At 39.3% G+C, this 24442-nt stretch overlaps 1 protein-coding gene across 14 annotated transcripts in view; it reads left to right on the forward strand.

The window, feature by feature from the left end:
- The window catches only part of DROSHA (drosha ribonuclease III), a 111561-nt gene that overhangs the window by 24396 nt on the left and 62723 nt on the right, over window positions 1-24442 (forward strand). For all 14 annotated transcript variants that reach the window (XM_074329031.1, XM_074329033.1, XM_074329035.1 and 11 more), the window contains 6 exons: window positions 246-326; window positions 7562-7648; window positions 9975-10061; window positions 15679-15750; window positions 17851-17932; window positions 18797-18871. In XM_074329031.1, coding sequence (XP_074185132.1) covers window positions 246-326; window positions 7562-7648; window positions 9975-10061; window positions 15679-15750; window positions 17851-17932; window positions 18797-18871 — 484 coding nt within the window. The remainder of the gene's footprint in view (window positions 1-245; window positions 327-7561; window positions 7649-9974; window positions 10062-15678; window positions 15751-17850; window positions 17933-18796; window positions 18872-24442) is intronic.

The raw sequence follows: 24442 nt of genomic DNA on the forward strand, positions 1-24442 counted from the left end.
ATTTTCCGCTTGGCTGCACAAGTAACGGGCATGCATCCGGCGTTGTCACACAGTTTTCCTTTTATCCAACAATATAGACAAGTATGTGGCTTTATTGGTTTTGGAACACACCTTTAATCTCCGAACCATGACAGCCTTTTCAGAGCTTTAGGACTCATGACATTAACACCCACACAGTTTCCGAAGCCTCGTGTATGTTGTGGATTTCCCCCCAGTGAAAACGAATTCCCTTTCGTTTTTGACAGATGAATGATGGACCACTCTGCAAATGCAGTGCGAAGGCGAGACGCACAGGAATTAGACACAGCATTTATCCTGGAGAAGAGGTAACTGGTTTGGGTTGTTACCTTTGTAGCACTGAGAAGCTGGATGTGGACAGGTGCTGTTGCCACTCTTTTCCCCACAAATGAAGTCAGACCACTGAAAAAGTCTTTTGTTTTTCCCTGATGGTCTCCGTTACTGTTAAGTGGAAAAGAGCAGTACTTGAGCTTGGAGTTGGAGTAGGGAATATTACCAGGGAAATTATAACAAGTTTTGGAAGGTTCATTATTTAAAACAGGCAAAGCATTTGAGTTGTTTTTTATTATTTTACGTATCCTAAAACTGTACATATTATGATCTTTTTTCATGTTTTTATTACAAATGGTTATGAATTACTCTGGAGAAATGCTCTCACTAAGGTGCCTAAGGCACACGTCCTCTTTCCTTTGGGGTGCTTGGGGTATGTACTATTCTCTTTGTTAGTCTGTTGTTCCCACTAAACTGTGACTAGCACACAGACTGTTCCAGCTGTGTCCCCCAGGCCTGGTTCGTCGGGGACACTCCAAATATGTCTGGCTGATTGAATTGAATACTTTTACATAATAGAGTTATATGTAACTACTCTCTTTCAGTTATTTTCTTTCATTTTTCCCCATTATCTTTTATTTTTATAGCTTATTCTTACTAATCCCAGGATTGTCACTTTATGATTCAGCATATTATATTTAAACAAAGTATAGATAAATCCTTAATTTCTATTTAAAACTTGTTTGAGGTCATAACAATAATTGGAATAAGTGAGACAATGATGTACAATTTGAATTACTTGCCGCACTGTTACCTCATTTGTCTTTGAAAGTTGGCAAGTGTAGCAAGGTACTGTGGGACAAGATCTGCACTTCGTGAGTGTCTGCATATGTGCCTCAGTTGGGGATCTCTGAAAGCAGAAAATGAAGTTTGGATTGCAAGAAGTTTAATGGGGATTAGGCAGGAAGAGAGCAGAGGCAGGACTGAGCAGAGGGAGAGGTCCACTGGTGATGGGCCTGATGAAGCCTGGCTTGCCGGAATTGTCTTGCATTGGGCTGGAATGTTCTGCCTGTCCCCATCAGCCTCTACCCAGAGCAGGCTGCGCCAGGAAGGGCACAACTTTGGGGCAGGAGCATCTGCAGCAGAGGCTGACCCTAAAGGAGCCGATGGCTGCAGGCTGTCTGCTGACTGCTGTTCCCACAGGCCCTTCTTTGAAGGGAGACCTGGGTGGGTAGTGGGGCTGGACCTGAGGACCCACGGACAGGCACACTCATACCCAGAGTCATGTTCCTTCCTGCGAGACCAAACTTCTGGCCCTTTCAAGATGGATGGGGCCGATGTAGTCAGCTTCCTACCAAGAGGCAGGTTGGTCTCCTCCAAGGAATGGTGCCAGTTTGGGGGCCCAGCATTGATTGTTGTAGGTGGCCAGCTGGACGTTCAGCAGTGGCGGTTGGCTTAGCCTTGGTGTCCATGCTGTTGGGCTGACATGAAGCCTCCATCTGTGCTGCTGTGGCCATTTGGTTCCTGTACCCATCCTGTAAACTCTGGTGGCTGATGCGCGAGGCTGGCTGACACTCTCTGGCCGAGTGATTTCGTTAACTCAGTGGTTAGTACCGCTTCCATAGTGGGTGCTCGCCGATGGACATCCACAGGTGATGTAGCGATCACTGTGCTCACTTCCATTTGTCCACCCACAATGCTCTATCCCAAGGCCTTCTTAGCCCCGATCTTCCAATCTTTTTCCTTCTAGGCCTCTGACCAGCTGGCATGGCCACGAGCTTCTGCCGTGAGCCCATCTATGTTCTAACCTCAGGCTACTTCTCTTTCCACATAAAGTGGATGACCAGGTACATGGCCTGAAACTCTGCCTGTGGGAAGATGTTCCCTCATCACTGTCTTTCAAAGCCATCCTTGAATGAGTCTGCAGCACAGTCTGTTTTCAGCTTGTACCCCTTTATTGACTGACCCATTTATAAATCAAGCTTGGGCTTTTCCCTCTGCTTTCATCCTTCCATCCTTAGTCATCAGCAGAGGGTGGGGTGCTGGTGCAACAGTGGTGGGCTCCCTGCTTATGCAACTCGATTGTGCGTGCTGCTGGTTCATGTGCTTAATTCTGGATGTACCACCTCCATCTTAATGATGGATCGTTTCTGGTCCCACCCAAACTTTTGCCTTGGTGAGACTGTCAGAACACAGCTTATGATGGGTAGGGTCCAGGCACATGTCTCTTTGCTGTCCCTTGGCCACTCCTTACATACCTACCGGGGCCCAGCAGCATACCAGAAGTTGTTTTTTCAAAGGCATAGAATTCTTTACTCTAGATGGCATGGCTTTGCTCCAGAGCCCCAGAGACCAGCATTGTGATTCTCCCAGTATGGCCACCAACTCCTCTCAGCATCTTCCCATGAACAGTGTAGGATTTGCTGAATTGTATGGCCCCTGCAGCAGGGCTGCTTGCACTGCAGCTTGGAACCCTCCTGCCTTTCTCACCGGAGCCGGATTTGGAGTTGGCGGCCTTTTGCATCACTCTGTAGAAAGTAGTGTTCCTGGGTGGGGATTATGCTGCCTCCTGAACACGAAGAGACCCACTTGTTGTGCTTCCTTCTTCATCGTAGGAGGTGGGAGAGGCAGTAATAGGTTTTTTACTTTGGATGGTTGTCTGGCACTCCCCAGATGACTGACTCCTAAAAATGGTGTGTCTGTGGGAGGCCCCTGAATCTTTGTAGGGCTTATCTGACCCTCTGGAGTATGTGTGTTTTAACCAAGGCTTTTAGCTTGCTCAACAATAATGTCAGAGGTGCAGTGGAGCAATATAATGTTCTGCCGAAGGTCTAGAAGGTCAAGAGCTCCTTGGACTGTGTTACGCCAGTGAGGGGGAGAATTAACAAAGGCCGGGAACGAAAACTGTAAATGTCATCTGTTCAGTGGGAATGTGAACTAACTGGGATAGAAAATAATACCTTCAGCAAATCAGCCGCCACATATTTGGTACCTGAGGCCGTATAATGTGCTCTAAGCTACAAGACCTGGCACAGCAGGTGAAATCAGAGCTTGTGGTAGGTGTCTGTGGTCACCCTCCAGGATCCATTTAGGTTCTTCCAGGGCCAGGTTGGTAATTAAACAGAGATGTGATGGGGACTGTCACCCCTGTGTGGTTTAGGTCCTGAGGGGTGGCACTAATTTCCACCATCACCCTGAGTGATAATGTTTTTGATGTCCAGGTGGGGGGTGATGGTGATATCAGTGGCTTCTGCTTGACCTTTCGCATGACGATGATTCTTAACTCTGTGGACCATTGTGGGTTGGCGCCATCTGCCAATTTTGTCACTTCTAATGATACAGTCAGGGACCAGGGAAGTGACCACTGGGTGGATTTATGGACTCAGTGGACCTACTGTGAGCCAGATGTTGACCAAGATTTTGTTTACTACCTTGACCTCATGTTTCCCCACTCTGCTGGGGATACCAGGATGCTGCCCCCCATCTCTGAGAAGTGTTGCATCAGATGCTGTGTCTACCACGCCTTGAGCTATGTAGGCTCCCCTTTCTCTGATGTAGTTATCCTGGTAAATGGCCTCAGGCCCTTTTGGGGAAGGACAGAGTTGTCAGGCCCACATTTGCTTGTCGTGGTGTTGCAAGGCCTCTTGGGAACTGGCTACCTCTTCAGTCAGTGGATTTCGGTCTAAAAACCTGATCAGGTCTGGAACTGGGAAGGGATCAGGACTTTATTGGAGCAGCCTACCTTTAGCAGCTTAGTCATCCGTTCTTGATTTTTTCTGTTGGTGCAGACTAAGTAGTACTCTTGTTGGCTCCCCACTGACTTTGCACCTAAGGACACCGTGTTCTGTCGACGACTTCCATGACTCTGTGGGTCAGACCCCGGGCTGCCGCTTGGATCTTGCTGGTCATGATGATAATTATGCAGCCTGGCTTCTAATAGGGAGCCTAGAGTTTCTGGGCTGGAATTCCCGCCCATTCTCAGGAATTTTTTTCACTTTCTTGTTCCCGAATCCTGAGAAAAGTTGGTCGGGAAATGGGAAAATTGGCTCCTTGAACCCAGTAATACCCACAATGGGAAATAAATGCACTACTCACAATGTATCTCTTACTCATTTTTCCTATTTATTGCTTGGGTTTCCAGGTGGGAATTCCCACCCGTTCTTGGGAATTTTTTTCGCTTTTCTGTTTCTGAATCCTGAGAAAAGTTGGTTGGGAAATCGGGAAAATCGGCTCCTCGAACCCAGGTGGGTGGTAGTATTGGCCGTCAATTTGTGGAAATGATTCATCGTGGAGAACAGAAAGCAGTTTGTGTCTCGGGATTCGGGAACCAGAAAGCGAAAAAAATTCCTGAGAATGGGCGGGAATTCCTGCCCGGCAACCCTAAGTGAGCCCCATCGCCAGTCTGGCCTCTCTTGTTTCAGAGGACCGTTGTATCTGTTAATGTCGGCAAGCTCTGCTCTGTGACAGCGTCTCTCGCAGTCAGCCCTGGCCTGCAGAGGAGGCCACCACGGTGTGCCCCTTCACCATGTGCCGTGTCCTCTGGGCCTTCCCATGAAATATGCCTATTGGTATCGTTTTCAGTCATAGGTAGTATATCCATTCCGATATGCCCACTTCCTGGAGTCTTTGAATTCCTTCCTCCTCTGTCTGTCATGGCAGTTTTGGTGCTTTAACTTCACTCAGCGTGGGCCATTGCTTTCTCATGCTTTTTGGAGACATCCTAGTAGGGAGTTCCCAGCATCTCTTGGTGTCCTTGAATCCTGAATGCTCCCAAATCAGTAAAGTCTTCCTTAACCAATTTTATGTTCTGGCCCTTTTGACCAAGCACTCTCAGCATCCGATTCTGTGCAGACTCCTCCTGCTGCTGGCACTTGCTGGTCAGTCCTTGCAGCTCCTTTGGGATATAATCTCCTCCCAGCATCTCTCCAGCTGGGTGAGGCTACGAAATGACCCCAATTATAGGTCTTTTAGCCAGGAGGGGAGATAGACTGATTGGGTACTGGGGTGGGGGCGAAGGGTGGGTGTTTCCAGGTCCGACCTTGGCATAACAGACTTATCTTGGTTGTCTGTTAATTGTCTTTAAGGTCCGTCCACTCTGACTTAATAAACCCCAGGCTTGGTCCTGGTTTGCTCTGACCTCTCACTGCAAGTGACGAGAGCTTCTTTGTATGCCTCCAACAGGCCCTCTGGCTTTCACATCTGGCTTCCAATTACCTCTCCTCTTCTGCTGTTCATTTCTGTAGAGAAATGGTTCTCCAAGTGAGGTCTTCTGACCGATATCAGTATCCCTGGGAACTTGTTAGAAATGCAGATTCTCAGCTTGCCTCAGCTGCTGAATCAAACTCTGGAGGTGGGGAGCAAGCGCTCTGAGATGTAGCAAGCCCTCCAGGTGATTTTAAGGTACACCAAAGTTTGAGGAACATGGTAGAGCATCCATGGTGCTTAGCAATAGCCATCTATACCTTTATTCTTGTAGCTACCATTCTCTCACCGTCTTAAACACCTGCTTCTGCTGGTATAGCCTCCCAATTTACCATCTTCTAAAGTTCCAGTCGGTGTGCCATCTGGTGCCAGGGGTAGTGTGCCCCACCAACCACCATAATGGGATCCTTATTGCCAGTTGGGTGGTAAGTGATTCAGCTCCAAAACCCCGTCTTATCTCCCCTGCTTGCCTTTTTTTTTTTTTAATTGGGGAAAGGGAACAAGACTTTATTGGGGAACAGTGTGTACTTCCAGGACTTTTTCCTAGTCAAGCTGTTTTTCTTTTTCAATTGTAGTTGTGGAGGGTGCAGTTCAGCTCCAGGTCCAGTTGCTGTTGTTAGTTGCAGGGGCGCAGCCCACCATCCCTTGTGGGAGTCGAACCGGCAACCTTGTGGTTGAGAGCCCACTGGCCCATGTGGGAATTGAACCATCAGCCTTCAGCATTAGGAGCACGGAGCTCCAACCGCCTAAGCCACTGGGCCAGCCCTCTTTTTTTTTTCTTATAAATGTTATTGGGGAATGTTGGGGAACAGTGTGTTTCTCCAGGTCCCATCAGCTCCAAGTTATTGTCCTTCAGTCTAGTTGTGGAGGGCGCAGCTCAGCTCCAAGTCCAGTCACTGTTTTCAATGTTAGTTGCAGGGGGCGCAGCCCACCATCCCATGTGGGAATTGAACCCACAACCTTGTTGTTGAGAGCTCGTGCTCTAACCAACTGAGCCATCCAGCCACCCCTCTGGAAGCTCAGCAGCAGCTCATTGTCTTCAATCTAGTTGTGGAGGGCGCAGCTCACTGGCCCATGTGGGAATCGAACTGGCAACCCTGTTATTCAGAGCTCGTGCTCTAACCATCTGAGCCATCCGGCCGCCCTCCCATGCTTTCTCGAATCATTTTTGGTACCAACTGTTGAAAATTGCATTTTCCAGAAGCAGATGCTAAGGTGGAGTTTGAGGTGCATGATGTTTCTTAGGTATCTTTACCGGTGAAAGTAAGAGGGTGTAAGCAGGATTCAACAGAGGCATTAGTCGAACTATGAGTCAGCCCCAGCAAAGCCCCATCAACCTGGTGGCGATGGGAGGGATGATTATGGCTCATTCGAATTCGAATTGGGCTGCGATGGCTGGGCCTTTGTACCCAGCCTTGCTCTGAGACTCTGCTGTCCACTCTCTGCACAGTGGGTAGCAAGTCCTTCCTTGAAAGGTGGTCTGCGTCACACCTCCCTGTTTATCACAGCACACCCAGTGAGTCCACTGGTGCTGCTTTTGCTCGCTTCATCTTTTCCTTTTACTGTCTTAAGCTCCATGCGTATTCTGTTCTGTTCCACCACCTCTTCTGCTTCCCTCATTTCTGGTCCCTTCTGTTTTTACTCAATATATTTAATCCTTACACTTTTTTTCCCCTCCTAATAAAACCTACTGCTATTACTTCTGATATTTTTTTTCCTGTCTTTCCCCCCCCCCAGTTTATTGGGACTTTAGCCAAAGGTCAATTATTGTGTTATTTTACAAATAAAAGAAGATAGTCGTAGAAATTTAAATCTAGAAAGAGCTTTATGTTGTCTGAACTCGTTGTATTGCATATGAGGAAATGAACTGAATACTGGGGACAGCCAGCCCTCTATTTTTCATCCAATAAATGGTAAAGTGAATATTGTTCTTTTTACTAGGCTATGAAAGAACACATAGAAAATCTCTTTTTGTCATAGAAATGGTTAGAAATGGCTAGAAAATACAGTGTATTTTTAAATACAAATATTTTCCTTCTTTACTTTTAATCTCTTTTGTTTTTTCCTTCAGGCCATCAAGCCCTGCCGTCCTATGACCAACAATGCTGGCAGACTTTTCCACTATCGAATTACAGTCTCTCCTCCTACAAACTTTTTAGTACGTTCCGAACAAAATCAGATTGCATGTATTTTAAAATGTAAATGGTTGAATGTGTATATGTAGGTTAAAATATGAATAGACTACATACTGATTCAGTTCTTAAATATTCTTTCTTTTAGAAATACTCTTATTTTTCTGTTGGTAGAATTGTCCTTTATCATAATGACTTTTATTTTGACATTCTTAGTATACTTCTTTTTATACCGTTTTCATTTATATTGTTGGTACCATGTAATAGCCAAGGAATTATAGAGCTGTTCGTTGGAGCTATGGAGTTGGAAGAATGTGTAGAACACCTTCATGTCTCTTAAAAATCAGCAAATAGCTTATATATTATCTGATGACCAAAAAAAGAAGAAACTCTATTGTATTTATGACAGTAATAATACTACTTAACATTTGTTGACTGGTGTTAGGCACCATTCTAAGTATTTAACATGTATTAACTTATTTCTCAAAACAAACAGATAAAGTAGTTATTATCATCCCCACTGTATAGATGGGGCGGTAATCCATGTTTTACAAATGAGATTAAGTAGCTTGCTCAGGGTTATTCAGGTAGTAAGTGGCACAGTGGAGATTTGCACCTAGGCAGTCTGGCTCCGTCGTGCGTGGCTGTGCGAGCTAGTCCACTGTGCTATAGTGCCTTTCCCAGTACAAAGTTTGTTAATTCTGGGTACTTGTAGCATCAAGAAATTTCAATTTCAGGATTAGATGACTAATAATTATATATTTTAACTTTGCTGAGATACAATTCATATGCCATAAAATTTACCGTATTTAAAGTGTATATTTCACGATACTTAGTCTTTTCACAAAATTGTGAAACTAGCACCACAATTTAATTTTAGAACATTTTCATTATCCCCGAAAGAAACCCTATACTCATTAGCAATCAGTTCTTTCCTGCCCCTCAGCCTTCGGCAACTGCTAAGATACTGTCTGTCTCAATAATTTGTCTATTCAAGATATTTCATATGAATGGGATCATAGAATATGTGATCATTTTGGCTTCTGATTTCACTTAGCATAATGTTTTCAAGGTTCATCCATGTTGTCACATGCAACCTCATTCCTTTTAACGGCCAAGTAATATTCCATTATATGGATCTATCATTTTATTTATTCATTCATCAGTTGATGCACATTTGGATGGTCTCCACTTTTTGACTATGAATAATGCTGCTGAGAATGTTTATGTACAAGTTTTTGTGTGGATGTATGTTTTCATTTCTCTTGGGTATGAGCCCAGGACTGGACTTGCTGGGTCATGTAGTAACTACATTTAATATTTTGAGGAACTACCAAACTGTTTTCTAGAGTGGCTCGTACCATTATTACTTCGTCAGAAGTTCTTTTCATTATATTTAATTTAGACCAGCTTTGTTGACAATTCAAATAGAAAGTAACAATAATAGTAATATTGACAAAACAAATTCTATACATTTGGATATTCTTTAGTCTTCCCCCCGCCAAGTTGTCCTCATGTATATCTATATATTATATATAGAATACATATAATATGTGTAATATATATCTATGTATATAAAATACTTAAATGAATAATGTTCAATACCTCTGTAAAAAATGTATCTTTAGGTTACCAATCTTGATATTTAGCTCCATATTTAGTATTTAGGATTAAAAATAGTGGGCTATAAGAATGGCACAAGGAAGACCGTCTCTTATGTGTAGTCAACATTTGTATACTTGAATTACAGATTCAATTTTCAGGTAATTAACATCTTTGGCATGCAGGAATTGATTTGTTGTAGCACTTGGTGGGTTGGCTTCTCCTTTGAGGGCCTGGGAATGGAGCTGTGAAGGGTTGAGCTCCTGGCAGGCACCCTGGAGCCTTCCAGAACCTTCTAGGTTGTTGCTAGTCTTGGCCATCATGATGCTGAATCTTTTTTTCACTTGGAGCTTTGAGCCAACTGTATTATTATCTTGTTCTTGTTAAGAAATAAATAGTTCAGTAAGAACAGGACTGGGTATTGTGGGATTAAATAAAACACGTTCCTAGAAGATGAAGCCATACAACCTTTTGTTTTTCTTTTCCCTTTATGACACCCATAATAAACATTTTTGGTTGTCTCAGTGCATTGTATTAGTATTACTTAAGCCAGGGAATTCCACCAAAGCAGAAAATTCCCCCTAATATTAAACTTTTGTATAAAGTTCTCCTGGGTGTTTGGAAAAACATTGACAAACTTTATGGAGTTCCTACATCTTGCCTGTTGGTTGCTCTGTTTCCTGATGGATTTTTGCATGTGCAAATCATGTCATTATTTAATTTAAGCTTAGTGTCTCTGTTTGCTTTTAGACTGACAGGCCAACTGTTATAGAATATGATGATCATGAGTATATCTTTGAAGGATTTTCTATGTTTGCACATGCGCCCCTGACTAATGTAAGTATGTGCTAATTGGCTGGCTTTCTCTCTCTCTGTGCCCCTCCCTTCCCTTCATTCTTGTTTTCTAAAAATCAGAATCAATTTCCTTTCATCTGACGTCTAAGTAACATTTACTTTGTGTCCCTCTGTATGAGCTGCAGGAAGTCTGTGGCAGTGTGTGTCAGGTGGGAGTGTGACATCTGTGCTAATGAGTCACAGGTTTGGTCCACATTAAATGGTGTAAGTAAACGTGTCAGAATAACATTTTGAGAGTGTGAAAGCTGGAAAAAGAAGGATAAACTGTGGAGTAATGTGTCAAAGCTATTTTGGGTTGGGTGTCCTTCAAAAGAAAGTTGGAAAGTTTTAAGAAGCAGCTATTATTTAGTCTCTCCTCTATAGAAAAAGAAACAGAGCTGGTTCAGGACACCTGGAGTCTGAATTAATTTCCCATAGTTTCCTGCTTTTGAATCCCAGGAATATGTCTTCTTTAAGAGATTTTGTGTGACATAGAGATCTATGATATTTTTATACAGGTTTTAAGGCTGCTCTGTTGGTAATCGGTTCAAATGGAAGTTCTGTATCTACGAGTCAAAATCTTTCTGTCTCAAAGCTGGCTGTCTTGGGAATTGTGTTACTTATTCCGTATTCCAGCTGGACATAGAGTGAATTTGCTTGTGGCTCAGGAAGAGAGTGTAGCAGTATACTTTACCCAGTCTAGACACTGTTATAGAACTAATTGAATTACAACTATGGTGTATCTACATCAAAATAGAATGTTCTTTAATCCTTTCTGGTTTGGTTACAAGAAATTACATCTTCAATTTAAAAAGTTATTTTAGTACTGTTTACTTAAGACTTGAAATTCTATTCCTTTGGAGAGTAAAGAATCGGATCTTTGCCAAACCTTGTTCCTTTCTATCATTCTTTTTTTTTCTTTATAAGTAGACATGATTCCATAGCAGTGAACTAATTTAAAACAAATTGTTTTCTTAATGAGATTGTTTTTACTTCCACAGTGTATTTTATCCCAGAGAATTTTCTTTGAGAAGATGATTACATTGTAAATGTAAAATAAAATCATTTGGTAATATATACCACGTTTACCTTCATGGTGGACCATAATATAAAAAAGGGTATAATATTGGACCTTTTTTTTTTTTTTGAGGTATAATTGATATAGTATAATGTTATATTTTAGGTATACAACATAATGATTCAATGTTTGTATATGTGTATATCATGAAAATGATCACCACAATAAGTCTGTTTAACATTCATCACCTCACATTGTTCACTGTTCTTAAACAATCTGTAGGAGATGGCATTAGGAGGTTTTTGAATTTCTATGGTTTTGTTCCCTTTTTTCTAAATGTCTCAATTAGACCCTGAAAGCCTTTGTTACAGCAAATCTAATCTTACAGTTGGAAAGGCCTTTAGAAGTTCTCTAGTCCAACTTCCCCCTGCCTGATGCGTTTCTCTCTCTTTTTTTCCCTCAGAGGGCTTGCAAATACAAATAATTTAGTTATGAAAATATTTAAAAATGTCTATCATCTTATCTCTTAATTCCTTAGAAGTAATGCAGATCTTATTTTCACTTTTACGATCACCTTAGAGAAGGAACGCAATGTGGCTTTAGACCAGGGGTGTCCAAACTTTTTTCAACGTTTTTTACCAAGGGCCATATGCGGTAAAATACACAAACAGCCGGGCCACTCACTCGAAGTGTATTGCCTCACCTGGTTTATTTAAGTAAACTAAATATATTTTTGGAATTTGCTGCGGGCCAATTAACAATGGATCGGCCCGCGGGCCGCAGTTTGGACACCCCTGCTTTAGAGAGACCAGGTTTTAAACATTAGTGAATTCCACTTAGTAGCTGTATGAGTTGAAATTTCAATCTTTATAAGCCTTGATTGTCTCATCTTAAGATAGAGGTATTTTAGGAATCTTACTGACTTATGTAAAAAAAATAAAAAAAAATTGAGATGACACATGAAAAACGTTTATCGGTCCTTTGGGAAAAAATGTCAGACACACCTGGGTTTGCATCTATCTTCTAATTTTTAAAAAAAAATTCTTAATAAAAATTCTAATCCTTAATATTTATGTAACTTTGAACAAGTTAGTCTTTGAGCCTTACTAAAGCCCCTCAGCACAAGGTTTGGCACTGAGGGGTCGCTAATGCTAAATTAATTGCAGTTGTTACTGTTGTTATAAAATAAAATATAGGACTGAAAGTTTCCTGGCTTCAGCATATATTTTACATGACAATATTCAAGTTCTCAAAATTTGAGAACTTAACTCTGTAATGAGAAGATAAGCCCCATCATTTATGTTAGAATTGTTGATAAAATAAATCGAGTTTTAAGCTGAGTGTTGTACAGTTCATAGGAATTAGATCCATCAAAGGCTCTTGAATTTGAAATAGCCTCCCAAGAAAAAGAATTATTAAAATCGCTTTACTGATCTGATTCATTTTCTTGCTAGAGAGCGCACATCAGCAAGAATGGCACGCAAATGATTATAATGTTAGAATCTCAAACAAATCTAGTTCTGACAAGTTCTCTTAAGGTCTTGAATTGAAGTGGATTGAAAGCCTTGTTGGCTAAGTATAGAGCGTTTCGGAAGAATTTTATCCTTTTACGTGGTACATTTGCTATTACTTACAATACCTGATATTACTAAGGACTTTGACAATGTAACTAAAATTATAAAACTATATGTATTAGATGCATAATGTTCTTATCCCGTCCTCAAAAATCACCAGAAAGCCTCGTGGTCATTTCCTTCCTTCCTTCCTTGGCTTTCCATTTCCAGTGGTCTCGCTGCCCTTAATGTGGTCATTTAGTGCCTGTAAGTAGTCAAGTTAGAATGTTGATGTCTAGGGAGGGTTTTTTGGTGTGTTTTTGGTAGGATGAGATAGGAGTTAGTGTCAGTATCCAAAATTGTTTTAAGAAATGATGGTAGGTATTTATAGTATTTGATAGGCCAGTTAAGCTTCCAGTCAATTGAGCTTTCAGTATGTAGGAAAATGACAAGTTCTCTCTGAGCCTTGGAGATGAAAGTTTGAATAGAAAAGGAGATCTTGCCTTTGCAGTCTGTGTCTGAGAAGGGAGGGTATGGATGAGAGTTCAAAGGAAAATAAACTATGTATAAGAAGTCAAAGAACGAATCCCAAAAAGTGATTTTAGTTGAAAGGGAAAGGATTTTACTTGCATAAATCATCCATCAGAGTTGGTTTCGCACATGGGAGGAGGAGTAAAGTTGACACTTTCTGCTCATTCTCTGCCTGCCTCTTGACTATTCCCAAGGGCTCTGGTCCTGTTGTCATTTAGATACTGCTCTCTCCCGGAGCAATGTAGTCTCACCCACTTGTTTTTCTTTCTGTGCATATTCTGATCTCCACCAAATTCACATTTATAGCTGTGACAAAGGGCTCTATGCTTCACACTCACATTTCAGATTGCCCGTTGGGCATACCTGCCTCAATGTCCCCTCAGGTACCTTATCCTCAATCTGTATGAAACTGAACTTGTCATCTTCCCCACATATTGAGTTTGAGGTACTCAGTCATTACCCTATGATTTTTTTTGTATTACTAATGCCATTGTGATTTATCTGGTCACTTAGGCCAGAAACCTAGAAATTACCCCCATTCTTTCTTCTCTCTTACTTCTACATCAGAATGAACGGTCATTGTGTATTTTAGTAACAGCACCTATGTTTAAAAAATTTCCCCTGCTTTTTGCAGTCTTTTCTTCATTTGGCTTCTGGACTGTTTCACTAGACTCCGGTCTGGTCTTCTGGTTCCTGTCTTGCTCTCCTGAAACCATTCCCACACTGTTTACATAGCAACCCATGTAAAATGTAAACTCTGATAGTCTCTCATTTAAAATACTTGAATGACTTCTCATTGCCATGGGATAATCCTTGACTGTTTATAAAGCTTGCGTAATGTAGTTCATGCTTTCCTGTCCAGAATCACCTTGCTTCTCTCTCTCCATGCACTTTACTCCTGAACAGCTAAATCACTTGTTCTTCCCCCAGCTCCTTTGTCTTTGTCTTGCTAGAAACTAAACATCTGCTCCTCCCCAACTTAATTTTTCTGGGTGACCTGGAAAATCCTTCCCCATCTTTGAAGACTCAAATGTTACCTCTTCTTTGGTTCTTTTGAATTTTGTAAGTTCTGTTTGCTTATTTGTTTTTTAATTGTACTTGTAAGTTACATTGTGTCATATTCCGTTTATCATTCAGATATTTTTAAACGATTATAGGAATAAAGAAGAATTTAAAAATGATAGTGGCTTTAGCATGTAGCTTTAGTTCGTTGAGAACCTACTACCCTGAGAAGGTTGAAAAGTGATCTCTTATTAAAGTTACTTATGAATTTTACTGAAATTAGCCATTGTCCTTTAAAAAAAACACTGAAAAAGCACCTAAGAATTAAACTTCATTTTTCCAAGAAAAAAGATTTCCAGTAGATGGCATTATAAGACTATTTTTGTTCTTCTTACCAGTCCTTTGGCTGGTAGAATTAAAATGTTTCTTTCTGATTGCTATGGTTTGTAAAAATGATTACATTTATATAAAATTGTCTTATGGACAGATTGAGCAGCCAGAAAAGTCTACTTAACACATCTTAAGGCTTATGAGTCTATTATTTCCCCCAGCTAGTTAGCCAAGCCACAGCAGTAACTTCATACCCTCCCTTTCTCATTCCTTCCTTTATTCAAAAATATACTGACGGAAAACCTGTTATGTCTAGGCACTAGGCTAGTTAGTGTCTGATGATACACTGGTGAAACAAGATAGCTGTGGATTGATTTCATTTGAGCCTTCCTTTATTTTCACGTGTACCGTGAGTATTAGAACATGTAGTGAGAGATGTATACTCTAGTGGCTTAGAGCTGGGGTCTAGAGCCAGGTTTCCAAATTCACCAGCTACTGATTTCTAGGCAAGGTATCTGACACCTCTCTGCCTTAGTTTCCCCCACTGTACAAGGGGGATAGTAGTTGTATCTGCCTCATAGAGGTGACAAACATATTGTCACCTATGAGTGACAATAGGTGAAGCATCAGAACAGTGCCTGGCTCAGTAAATGCTAACCATGATCATTTGTATTATCATTTATTATTTTTATTTTGATTACCATGATTGCTTTTGCTCCAGAGCCCGATAGGCAGCATGACTTGTGTGTATGTACTTCAGTGACTTACAGATCTGTAACTGATGTGCTGTCAGCCTGCTCTCTCAGATCTGCCTGAAGAGCCGAAGACTCTGAAGGATTTTAAAAACCTGAGAAAAAGAAGTATTTAATTGTAGTTTTGTTCATTCTTTAGAGGCTATTTGTTTGGTTGTAATGGGTTCTTGTCATAGTCGTGTTGTTGCTCATACAGTTAATTAAGCACCAACATCACGCAAGTTTCCTGCAGAAGCTGGGCCAGCTGGGTTCTTGCCATTAAAATCCAGCAGTTGTGGTCAAGCTTCGTGTGCAGCATTGCTAGCAGCTTAGATTAAGTGAAGTGTTGTCCTCTGGTTCACGGCCTTTGGGGGTCAGCTAGCAAACACAGGTGCTGCAGCGTGAGCCTGTGGGAAGGTGCTGCGGAACTGAACCTTTCCTCCTTCTGATTGCAGATTCCACTGTGTAAAGTAATTAGATTCAACATAGACTACACGATTCATTTCATCGAAGAGATGATGCCTGAGGTAAGGGAGAAGGTTATTTAACAGCTTGATGCAGTTTGATCTTTTGTTTATTCCACACTTATATCTTTAAAGCATTGAACTTGGCCAGCTCTGGCTGGCTGTTTGCCATCGGAAAGGATCCATGAGATGGATCCCAAGGAACAAGGTTAAAATCCAGGTCATTTTTCAACTTATTGACCAGTTTTTGAACCCATGTCGCCTGGTGTTGCATCTACTGATACGTAGCTACTTTACATCTGTTTCTAGTTTGTTTCAGAAAGGGGGCAGATTTGGGTTACTGGTCCTTATCAGAGAGGAAATGAGAATAGTGAAACGGAATCTGATAGCTGCTGGAATAATCTTATTCATTATCTCCAATGACAGGATCAATGCTTGGTTCATTTTTCTTCCCATATATTTACATATTTTTCCTAATTGTTTTTCATTTAGGATGCTCAGCAGCAGATTTATCTAAATATATGCAAGAGGTTTAAAATTCCAAAGCAAGATTAATGTGAATCTCAGAATGATTCATTGCCTGATCCTGAATTTAGTGATGTCAACAAATCACACTAAGAAATAACAACGAGACAGCAAACAAGCTTGTGCACTTAACCTTGTGTTGGGAGTCGGGGTCGATTTCCCAAGGCCCTGGGTCTTCTTGCAAACCTTGTTTAACAGTGCAGCTCTGTCCTAGGCAGTGAGGCACCAAGGGGGAACTGGTAAGCATGACACATAGGCTTAGTTTGCACCTACCGTATTTTGCCATGTATAATGTGCACCTTTTGCCCAAATTTGTGAGGGAAAAATAAAGATACACCTTATACGTGGGTAGTACTAGTAGCTCCGTATCTATATGTGTTTTTAATTCTTTTATTTATGCTTATGGGTTAAAAGTGTAACTCTAGAAATCAATAACGATACCCGTATGTGAAATTATACCCTAGAATATGATAATCGATTTGTTGAATTTACAATGAACTTGCAACGACAAAGAGTTCTTGGCCTTCTATGATGCATAAATACCGTATTTGTTTGTTACCGGTATATAAAATTTCTTGTACCTTGTACCTGTTCGTGTGTTTTGTAATTATTTGTTACATAAAATTTCTTATACCATACTATGTTAAAAAATAAATGCTAAAATTCCTTTATAACACAAAAAATAAGTACCTAAATGTAAACAAATAAAAATTAGAATTAAAAAAATTAAAATGAAAGATTTTTTTTCCCCCCTGAAAGTTTGGGCCAAAAATGTAGATGTGTATTACACATGGCAGTGCATTATACATGGCAAAATACGGTATTTTAGTTTGAAGCAAATCCTGTTAATTTTACCTGTCTTTCAAAAAGAATTGACGAGAAAGGGCCATCCCTTCATTTTCCAGCTGAAAAGGGCTTTTTCACTGCCTTTTGATTTTTAAGGTCCTAAGTCCTCATTTGGTATTGTAAAAGTTTATGACTGGCGTGATCTCACACAGTGTGATTTGTGAACCCTGAGCAAAAGTAGGAGGAAGAATTATGAGACAAGTCTCACTTGCAAATAGATCATCTGTTAAGCTTGTTTACTGGAGAAATTTTGGTACAAAGTGTTGTAGATTTTCGTAGCCCTTTATTTGCCTTCATTAAGAATTTGAACTATTTTGGTACAAAAGACCTCTGTTGATGGTAATTCTGTAACAGTGATTCTGGGTTTGTTTGGCGGGGTTGGTGAGCAGGGATAGGATGAGAGAGACAAACCGATCAGAGCCTGCTGGCTTGTATGTGGAATTTGACTGAACAAAAAGGCCCTAGGACATTTTCAGATGTTTTATAATTAGGTTAGAAAAATATGAGACAAAGAAGACTTTAATTTTTAAATTTCACCTCATTTTATTTGTACATTGGGAAGGGCTGAATTTACATTTTCTTAGATATGCTAATGCCGTTATTGCCTACTTCATTTATGTTTTAAGCCAATGAACTGTCATTAGTAGGACAGTGGTCAAACTTTTTAGGAAATCATATGGTATTAGTATAGATTCTGTAGACATTTTTAAGACACTTGACTAGAACAAGTTGAACCTTCAGTTAATATATGTTTGCAGTACTATAGTAATTTGATTTTGGTTTATTTTTCAGAACTTTTGTGTGAAGGGACTTGAACTTTTTTCATTATTCCTATTCAGAGATATTTTGGAATTGTATGACTGGAATCTTAAAGGTAAATAACAGAATTTAAAAAAAAGTATAATGCTTGTAGAACATTGTGGTATATGGGGGGACATAGTTGAAATTCCTCTTGTTTTTTAAATACCCAGGAAAAAATGCATTATTCATAGGAATGCCTACTATCGTTCAACATGAATAAGCCCTTATGAGCCCTATTTTAATATAATTTGACAGTGTTCATTACCTAAGATTACCGTTACCTATCACCTAACTGATACTTAAGAAGGTGATATCAGTTATCATGAGTAACTAACTTGATTTATGTATTAGGGAAAGTCTCATTCGTTAATATTTTAAATCTGTTGAACTTTAATAAACTTCTTCCCAGATGACACTTTATTAAAACAAAACTTTGGTTAGCCCAGAACACAACTCATACACTGTGAGCTACATCGATTCAAAACTTGGTACTTGGTTCTTAGATCATAGTTTACTCTTTTTGAGGTATCTATATTCTAGCAGACATTTATTTATTTATTTTCAAAACAGTGTATTGATGAATGTCTTTTCAAACCAAGTTTTTTAGTAGTAATCTTTTTTTTTCTTTGCAAGTTGTATTGATTAAAATGGAAAGGAATTAAAACACAAGCATATTGTATCATGCAGTAGTTAAATTATAACAAAAATCTATGTATTTCTTGAATTTCTAAAAATAGTTTTACCGTATATACTGTATGCCGCATATATCTTTGGGACTTTCACTCTCGTCTTACTTTGAGTAGTCTGCCCACCAGAATCTTCCTCAGATGTTTGTGGTATTTTTTTGGTCATTATCATGTATCTTAGGAATTAAGTTGCAGTGTTCATTTTCTAAGGCTGTTTTATTTTTTCTTTCCTTTTCACTTACTTGCTTTAGGTCCTTTGTTTGAAGACAGCCCTCCCTGCTGCCCGAGATTTCATTTCATGCCACGTTTTGTAAGATTTCTTCCAGGTAAATATTAGGTCTTGTCAGTGACCCAATGAGATAGTGTGTCTGGAAATAAGCCTGCCATTCTCCTTTCAATCTTTAGGGACTACTGTCCCCCTCAGACCCTGGTAAATATCTACTTCTTATGTCAGGCATGGAAATGTAAAATTATACACGCTGATTTATACCCCTGCATAATTTATGGTATCCCCAAATTAGATGAGCAATGGGAGAATCAGTTGATAAATTTTGAAAGTCTACTTGATAAACTATCACGGAAGTGTTAAAATTAATATGGAAAAAATGCATGGGGCTTAAAAATGCATACAGTTAATTGGAAAACAATTATAAATTTTTATATATAATATTACTATGCTAAAAAATTACTGCAATAAATAGTTGTACTAAGGTCATGGTATTAGAGGTGGTTTTTCTTTTTTTTGATACATACTTTTATTCTTTTTACAGTGAAAACAATATTTTCTTCTCACTAAATTAAAAAATATAAGTCAATATATGACTTTTATGTTTTTAAAGCAATATTTTAATTTTAAATGTTTATCAAGAATCTATCTGTGAGATATGGCATTATATTTAGTATTTTTAAAAATGGTTGGGTTTGTAATGAAATCTTTGGGTGTCTTTTGTTTGCAAAGTCTTCACCACCCTAAATGAATTCATCCCTAGGATCTCTTTCTGGTATCTCATTCACCAGGATTTCTGGTGACATCCTTCTATACTGTCAGCCTCTCCTGCCCTTATTTTCTTTGCTTCTACTTGAGTCTTCTCTTTTCTCCCTGCGTACAGTGACCCTTCTTTGCTTTCTTGCGTAAGTCCTGTGCTCCGACTTCTGTGTCTCAGCTCTAGCAGCTTCAGTGCCTTATGCTAACCACTATCTTCCACGGCAATGTGAATTCAGCCATTTGCCTTTGCTTCTCCTGTATGGGGGTCACTCCGTGATCTGGAGGAAAAAATTTGGCTGCTGAGATCAGTCTGTGGTCTATGATGTCAGCTGCGGAGTTTTTCAGTGTGTATGTAAGCTTTCTGCGCACGTCTACGTATCAGCAGTTTCAGAAACTCAGCCTTAGGCTCATGCTCTCCTCATGCCTCCTGTCTCGCTGGGGGCAGGAGGTCTTGCCTTCCCATGTCTCAGAACCGTCCTTGGAGCCTGTCAGACTCTGGTCCATTCACAGCCAGTCTTTGCTTCAGCACCTCACCCTCTAACCTTGTCCCCGTCCCACTGCTGCTGCTGATGCCAAGGCCAGCTTCCAAAAGACCAAATCCAGTGGACACTTCAGTTTCAGTCTCCTTCCTAATGTGGTACCAGGGCACTTGACCTTGTCTGTCTGCTGAGCTCTCCGTACTTTCCTCCTAGCTGATTCATCCTTTGTGACTTTTGTTTCTTGTCTGTTCGTTCTAGTTTAAATTTTCCTTGGGCTTAAGATTTTGTCCTTGATACTCTTTCCTCAGTCCAGACACTTAGTCACAATGGCTTATTCTTATCTTAGAATAGTGTTTCTCATGTTTTTAGTGTTATTGTTAATGTTTATTTTGTTTGGAAAATGCATTCAAAAGCTCTTCCCCTTTGTACACGTGGTTTTATTTTATGGAGAAGTCCTTTTTCTTTTTAAGTGAACACATCTTTGATTTTATAATGGAGCTTTAGCAGTGAGCTGATTAGAAAATGGTGTCAGATGAGTGTGGTGAAAAGCCTTTCCTTTCTGTCTCTATCTGCCTCTAGGCATTTTATCACCAAGCGAATCTCTAAAAGCAGTGGACAGTTTTAAAATCATCTTAAAGAAAAATCTTATGTCAGATATTTACTTTGTGGGGTTTCAACACAAAAATGTTTTTCTTAACTATGTAGGGGTAATGTTTTATTTTTTCAAACATGATTTACTTCTTCATTAGACTTCCCTTTGGAAGTACACATGTTAAAAAAGTCCTGAAGGATACAGAAAAATACCTAATGTATAAAGTCCATTTTGGTATTGGGTGGCACATTATGGTTGATTTTTCACAACGTGATTTCATTAAAGGTCTTTTAGAAAATGATGAATTAAAAGGAAAAACGCAATTTGATATATTTTCATGTTTTCTGTGCATAGGCTTTTTTTATATAGTTGTCATCATACAAATATATGATTTGCATCCTAATTTTTAATAATTTGTTGAGCGGATGGATATTTTTAAAGATCATGATGTGTAGTGCCACATTTCTTGTCAAAATAATCCCATGCGTTTATGCTGCCATGAAAAATGCATTATTAATTCATCTTCACATTTTGGACTCCTCCTCCTTCCTTCCTTCTCTGCTTTCTTCCCACCTTCCTTCTTTTTTAAAATTTTCAACTGTTGCTCCTTGAGGCTAAGGCGTAAATGGTGTCTGCCTGGTATCAGTGTTAACATATTACTTGGCACAAAGCAGGCACTCAGTAAATACTTGTCTGCTGTTTAATCAGGTGTAATAGTGCCTTCGTTAAATAGTCATGTATTTTGTTACTAATGAGTGAATGTGCTTTTCAATCATTCTTTGGTGTTATCTCTCATTTTAAAAAAATAAACCTTTGATTGGTGTATAATACAAATATTAAAAAGTGTACATATCGTAAATATAAAACTCAGTGATTTCCTAAAGTGAGTATGACCATGTACTCGGCACTCAGATCAAGATTACCAACATCCAAGAGCCCCTTTCCAATCACTACCCAGCTCCTCAAGGGTAGCCTTTGCTCTGACTTGAAAACACCATGTATTAATTATTTTTACCTGCTTTTGCATTATAAAATTTAGAATTATACATTCTTTTTTATTTCTGTCTTCTTTTGTCTTAGATGTTTTTGAGACACCTGTTGTTAGAGTTAACTGTAGTTGCTTCATTCTCACAGCTTACAATAATATTTGGTATGACGAAATTAAGATGTATTTAATGTATCTGTGATTAATGAATATTTGGGTATTTTCAGTTGTTGCCTCTTTTCAAATAGTATATACCTGTGTGTGTTCACCAAACACTTGCACATGCCTTTTAATGAAAATATATTTATGCTTTTCTATTGTGGGTGTATACCTAGGAGTGGAAATTCGTATTTATATTAAGCTTTGTAAGTACTTTCAAACAGTTTTCCAAAGTGATTGTACCATTTTATCTTCCCATTGGCAGTACTTAATGAGAGTACAGATTATTCCACATTCTTATCAACACTTGGCATTTTTCTTTTTTTTTTTCCAAGTTAGCCATTCTGACGAGTGTTTAGAGGTATCACAATATGGTTTTAATTTTCATTTTCCTGATGACTAATGAAATGGAACACTATTTCATATATCAATTGACTATTTGAATATTGTCTTTTGAAGTGCTTGTTTGTGTCTAGCTCATTGTTGTTGTTTTTTTTAAATTTTATTGGGGAAGGGGAACAGGACTTTATTGGGAAACAGTGTGTACTTCCAGGACTTTTTTTCCAAGTCAAGTTGTTGTCCTTTCAATCTTAGTTGTGGAGGGTGCCATTCAGCTTCAAGTTGTTGTCCTTTCAGTCTTAGTTGTGGAGGGCGCAGCTCAGCTCCAGGTCCAGTTGCCGTTGCTAGTTGCATGGGGCACAGCCCACCATCCCTTGCGGGAGTCGAAACCGGCAACCTTGTGGTTGAGAGGATGCAATCCAACCAACTGAGCCATCCGGGAGGCAGCTCAGCTCAAGGTGCCGTGTTCAATCTTAGTTGCAGGGGGCGGAGCCCACCATCCCTTGTGGGACTCAAGGAATTGAACTGGCAACCTTGTGGTTGAGAGCCCACTGGCCCATGTGGGAATCGAACCGGCAGCCTTCGGAGTTAGGAGCATGGAGCTCTAACTACCTGAGCCACCCCTGCCGGCCCCTCTAGCTCATTTTTCTATTGGGTTATTTTTGCCTTTTTCTTATTTATTTGTAGGTATTTTTTATATATGAATCATTTATCAGATATCTATATATATCTATATATACAGGTAGATAGATAGGTATATAGATATAGATATATACATTTACATAGATATACCTGTATCTATATATTGATATATACATATATATAGATAAAGGCATGTCTATATCTATGTATCTATAGATGTATATATGTATATATTTATATCTATCTATCTATCTATCTATATGACAAATGACTATATGTCTATATCTATATCTATGTCTCTAGTATTTCTCTGTGAATTGTCTTTTCACCATCTTAACGGTGATTTTTTTTTAATGGTGATTTTTGATGAAAGAAATTTCTTAATTTTAATGGAGTTCAGCTTATGTATTTTTTTCTTTATGCCAAGAGCTTTTTATATATTGTTTATGAAATCTTTGCCTAACCCTAAGTTTATCAAGATACTCTCCTAAATTTCATACAGATTTGATTCATACTCTGTCTCGAATTTGTTTTTACGATTGGTATTAGATATATGGGTCAAGATTCACTACTTTCAGTAGGGATATTCCATTGATCCAGCACCATTTATTGAAAAGACCATTCTTTCTTCACAGAATTGGGATATTACCTTTGCCCTAAGTTGAGTTGACTGTGTATATGCATGCATGTATACACAAACAATACAAAGGTGTATAAGGTAAAAAAGTGAACACCCCTTTTAAGTGTTTGAAAATGACTTAAGTTTGATTTGTATTTGTTTTAACCTGTGTAGGGAGAATTATGCTGTTTTCTTTCAGTGGGCTAACACTCAATATGTTACACAACTTTACTTTTCACTCAACTATTTCAGACATCCTCTATAAAATACATTGCCTCATTCTTTAATTCCTACGTAGCATTTCATAGTATGAATGGACATTACTTGTTTTGACAATTCCTCTAGTGAAGACTATTTTAGAGGCCCCTATTTTTTCCCCATTACATATAAATACTTCAGGAATAGTCTTGTGCATCTATCCTTTGGCATTTATGTCAATGCTTTTTAAAAGGTAGTGTCCTAGAAGTGAAATTATTGGTTAAGAATTGGTTATGCACATTTTACATTTGGAAAGATGTTGGCCAAGTTCTCTCGAAAAAGGGCATAATTAGGTACTCTTTCTAAAAAGGACGTCATTGTAACCAACATTTTTAACAATGCCCATTTCCTGTATATCTGCCAACACAGGATATTACTTGTCTTCTGTAGGCAGAGGGTGAACCTCATTGTTATTTGCGTCTTGCTTGAACTCCTACGAAAATGAGCAGCTCTCATATATTTCAGATATTTCATGGTTCTGTCATTCTCATTTGCTTTCCATTTATATCAGTTTATTATATTTAATTGAAAGTTTATCAGTCATCATAACTTTTCTCTAGTTTACCTGTTTTGAAGACAGCTGTCTCAATTGCTTTATACAGATTTATCCAAAATTAAGCTTACCGTTTAAACCAAGGATTATTCAGTGCAGGTCGCTTTACCAGAAGTCAAATCATAGAACAACCAGATTTTTGAGATTTTAAGAATTTTTCAAAATTTTGGTTTCTTCCCTCTCCCAGCCTCTACCCCTAGAAGTCAAATAGTTGAAACGAACTCTCCTAGAGCCAGTTTAAGGTTTTATTTTAACAATAATTGGGGCTGGGGCTGGGCAGGGCATC

The sequence above is a fragment of the Rhinolophus sinicus genome, linkage group LG03 (genome assembly GCF_036562045.2).
Source record: "Rhinolophus sinicus isolate RSC01 linkage group LG03, ASM3656204v1, whole genome shotgun sequence".
NCBI classification, from domain to species: domain Eukaryota; kingdom Metazoa; phylum Chordata; class Mammalia; order Chiroptera; family Rhinolophidae; genus Rhinolophus; species Rhinolophus sinicus.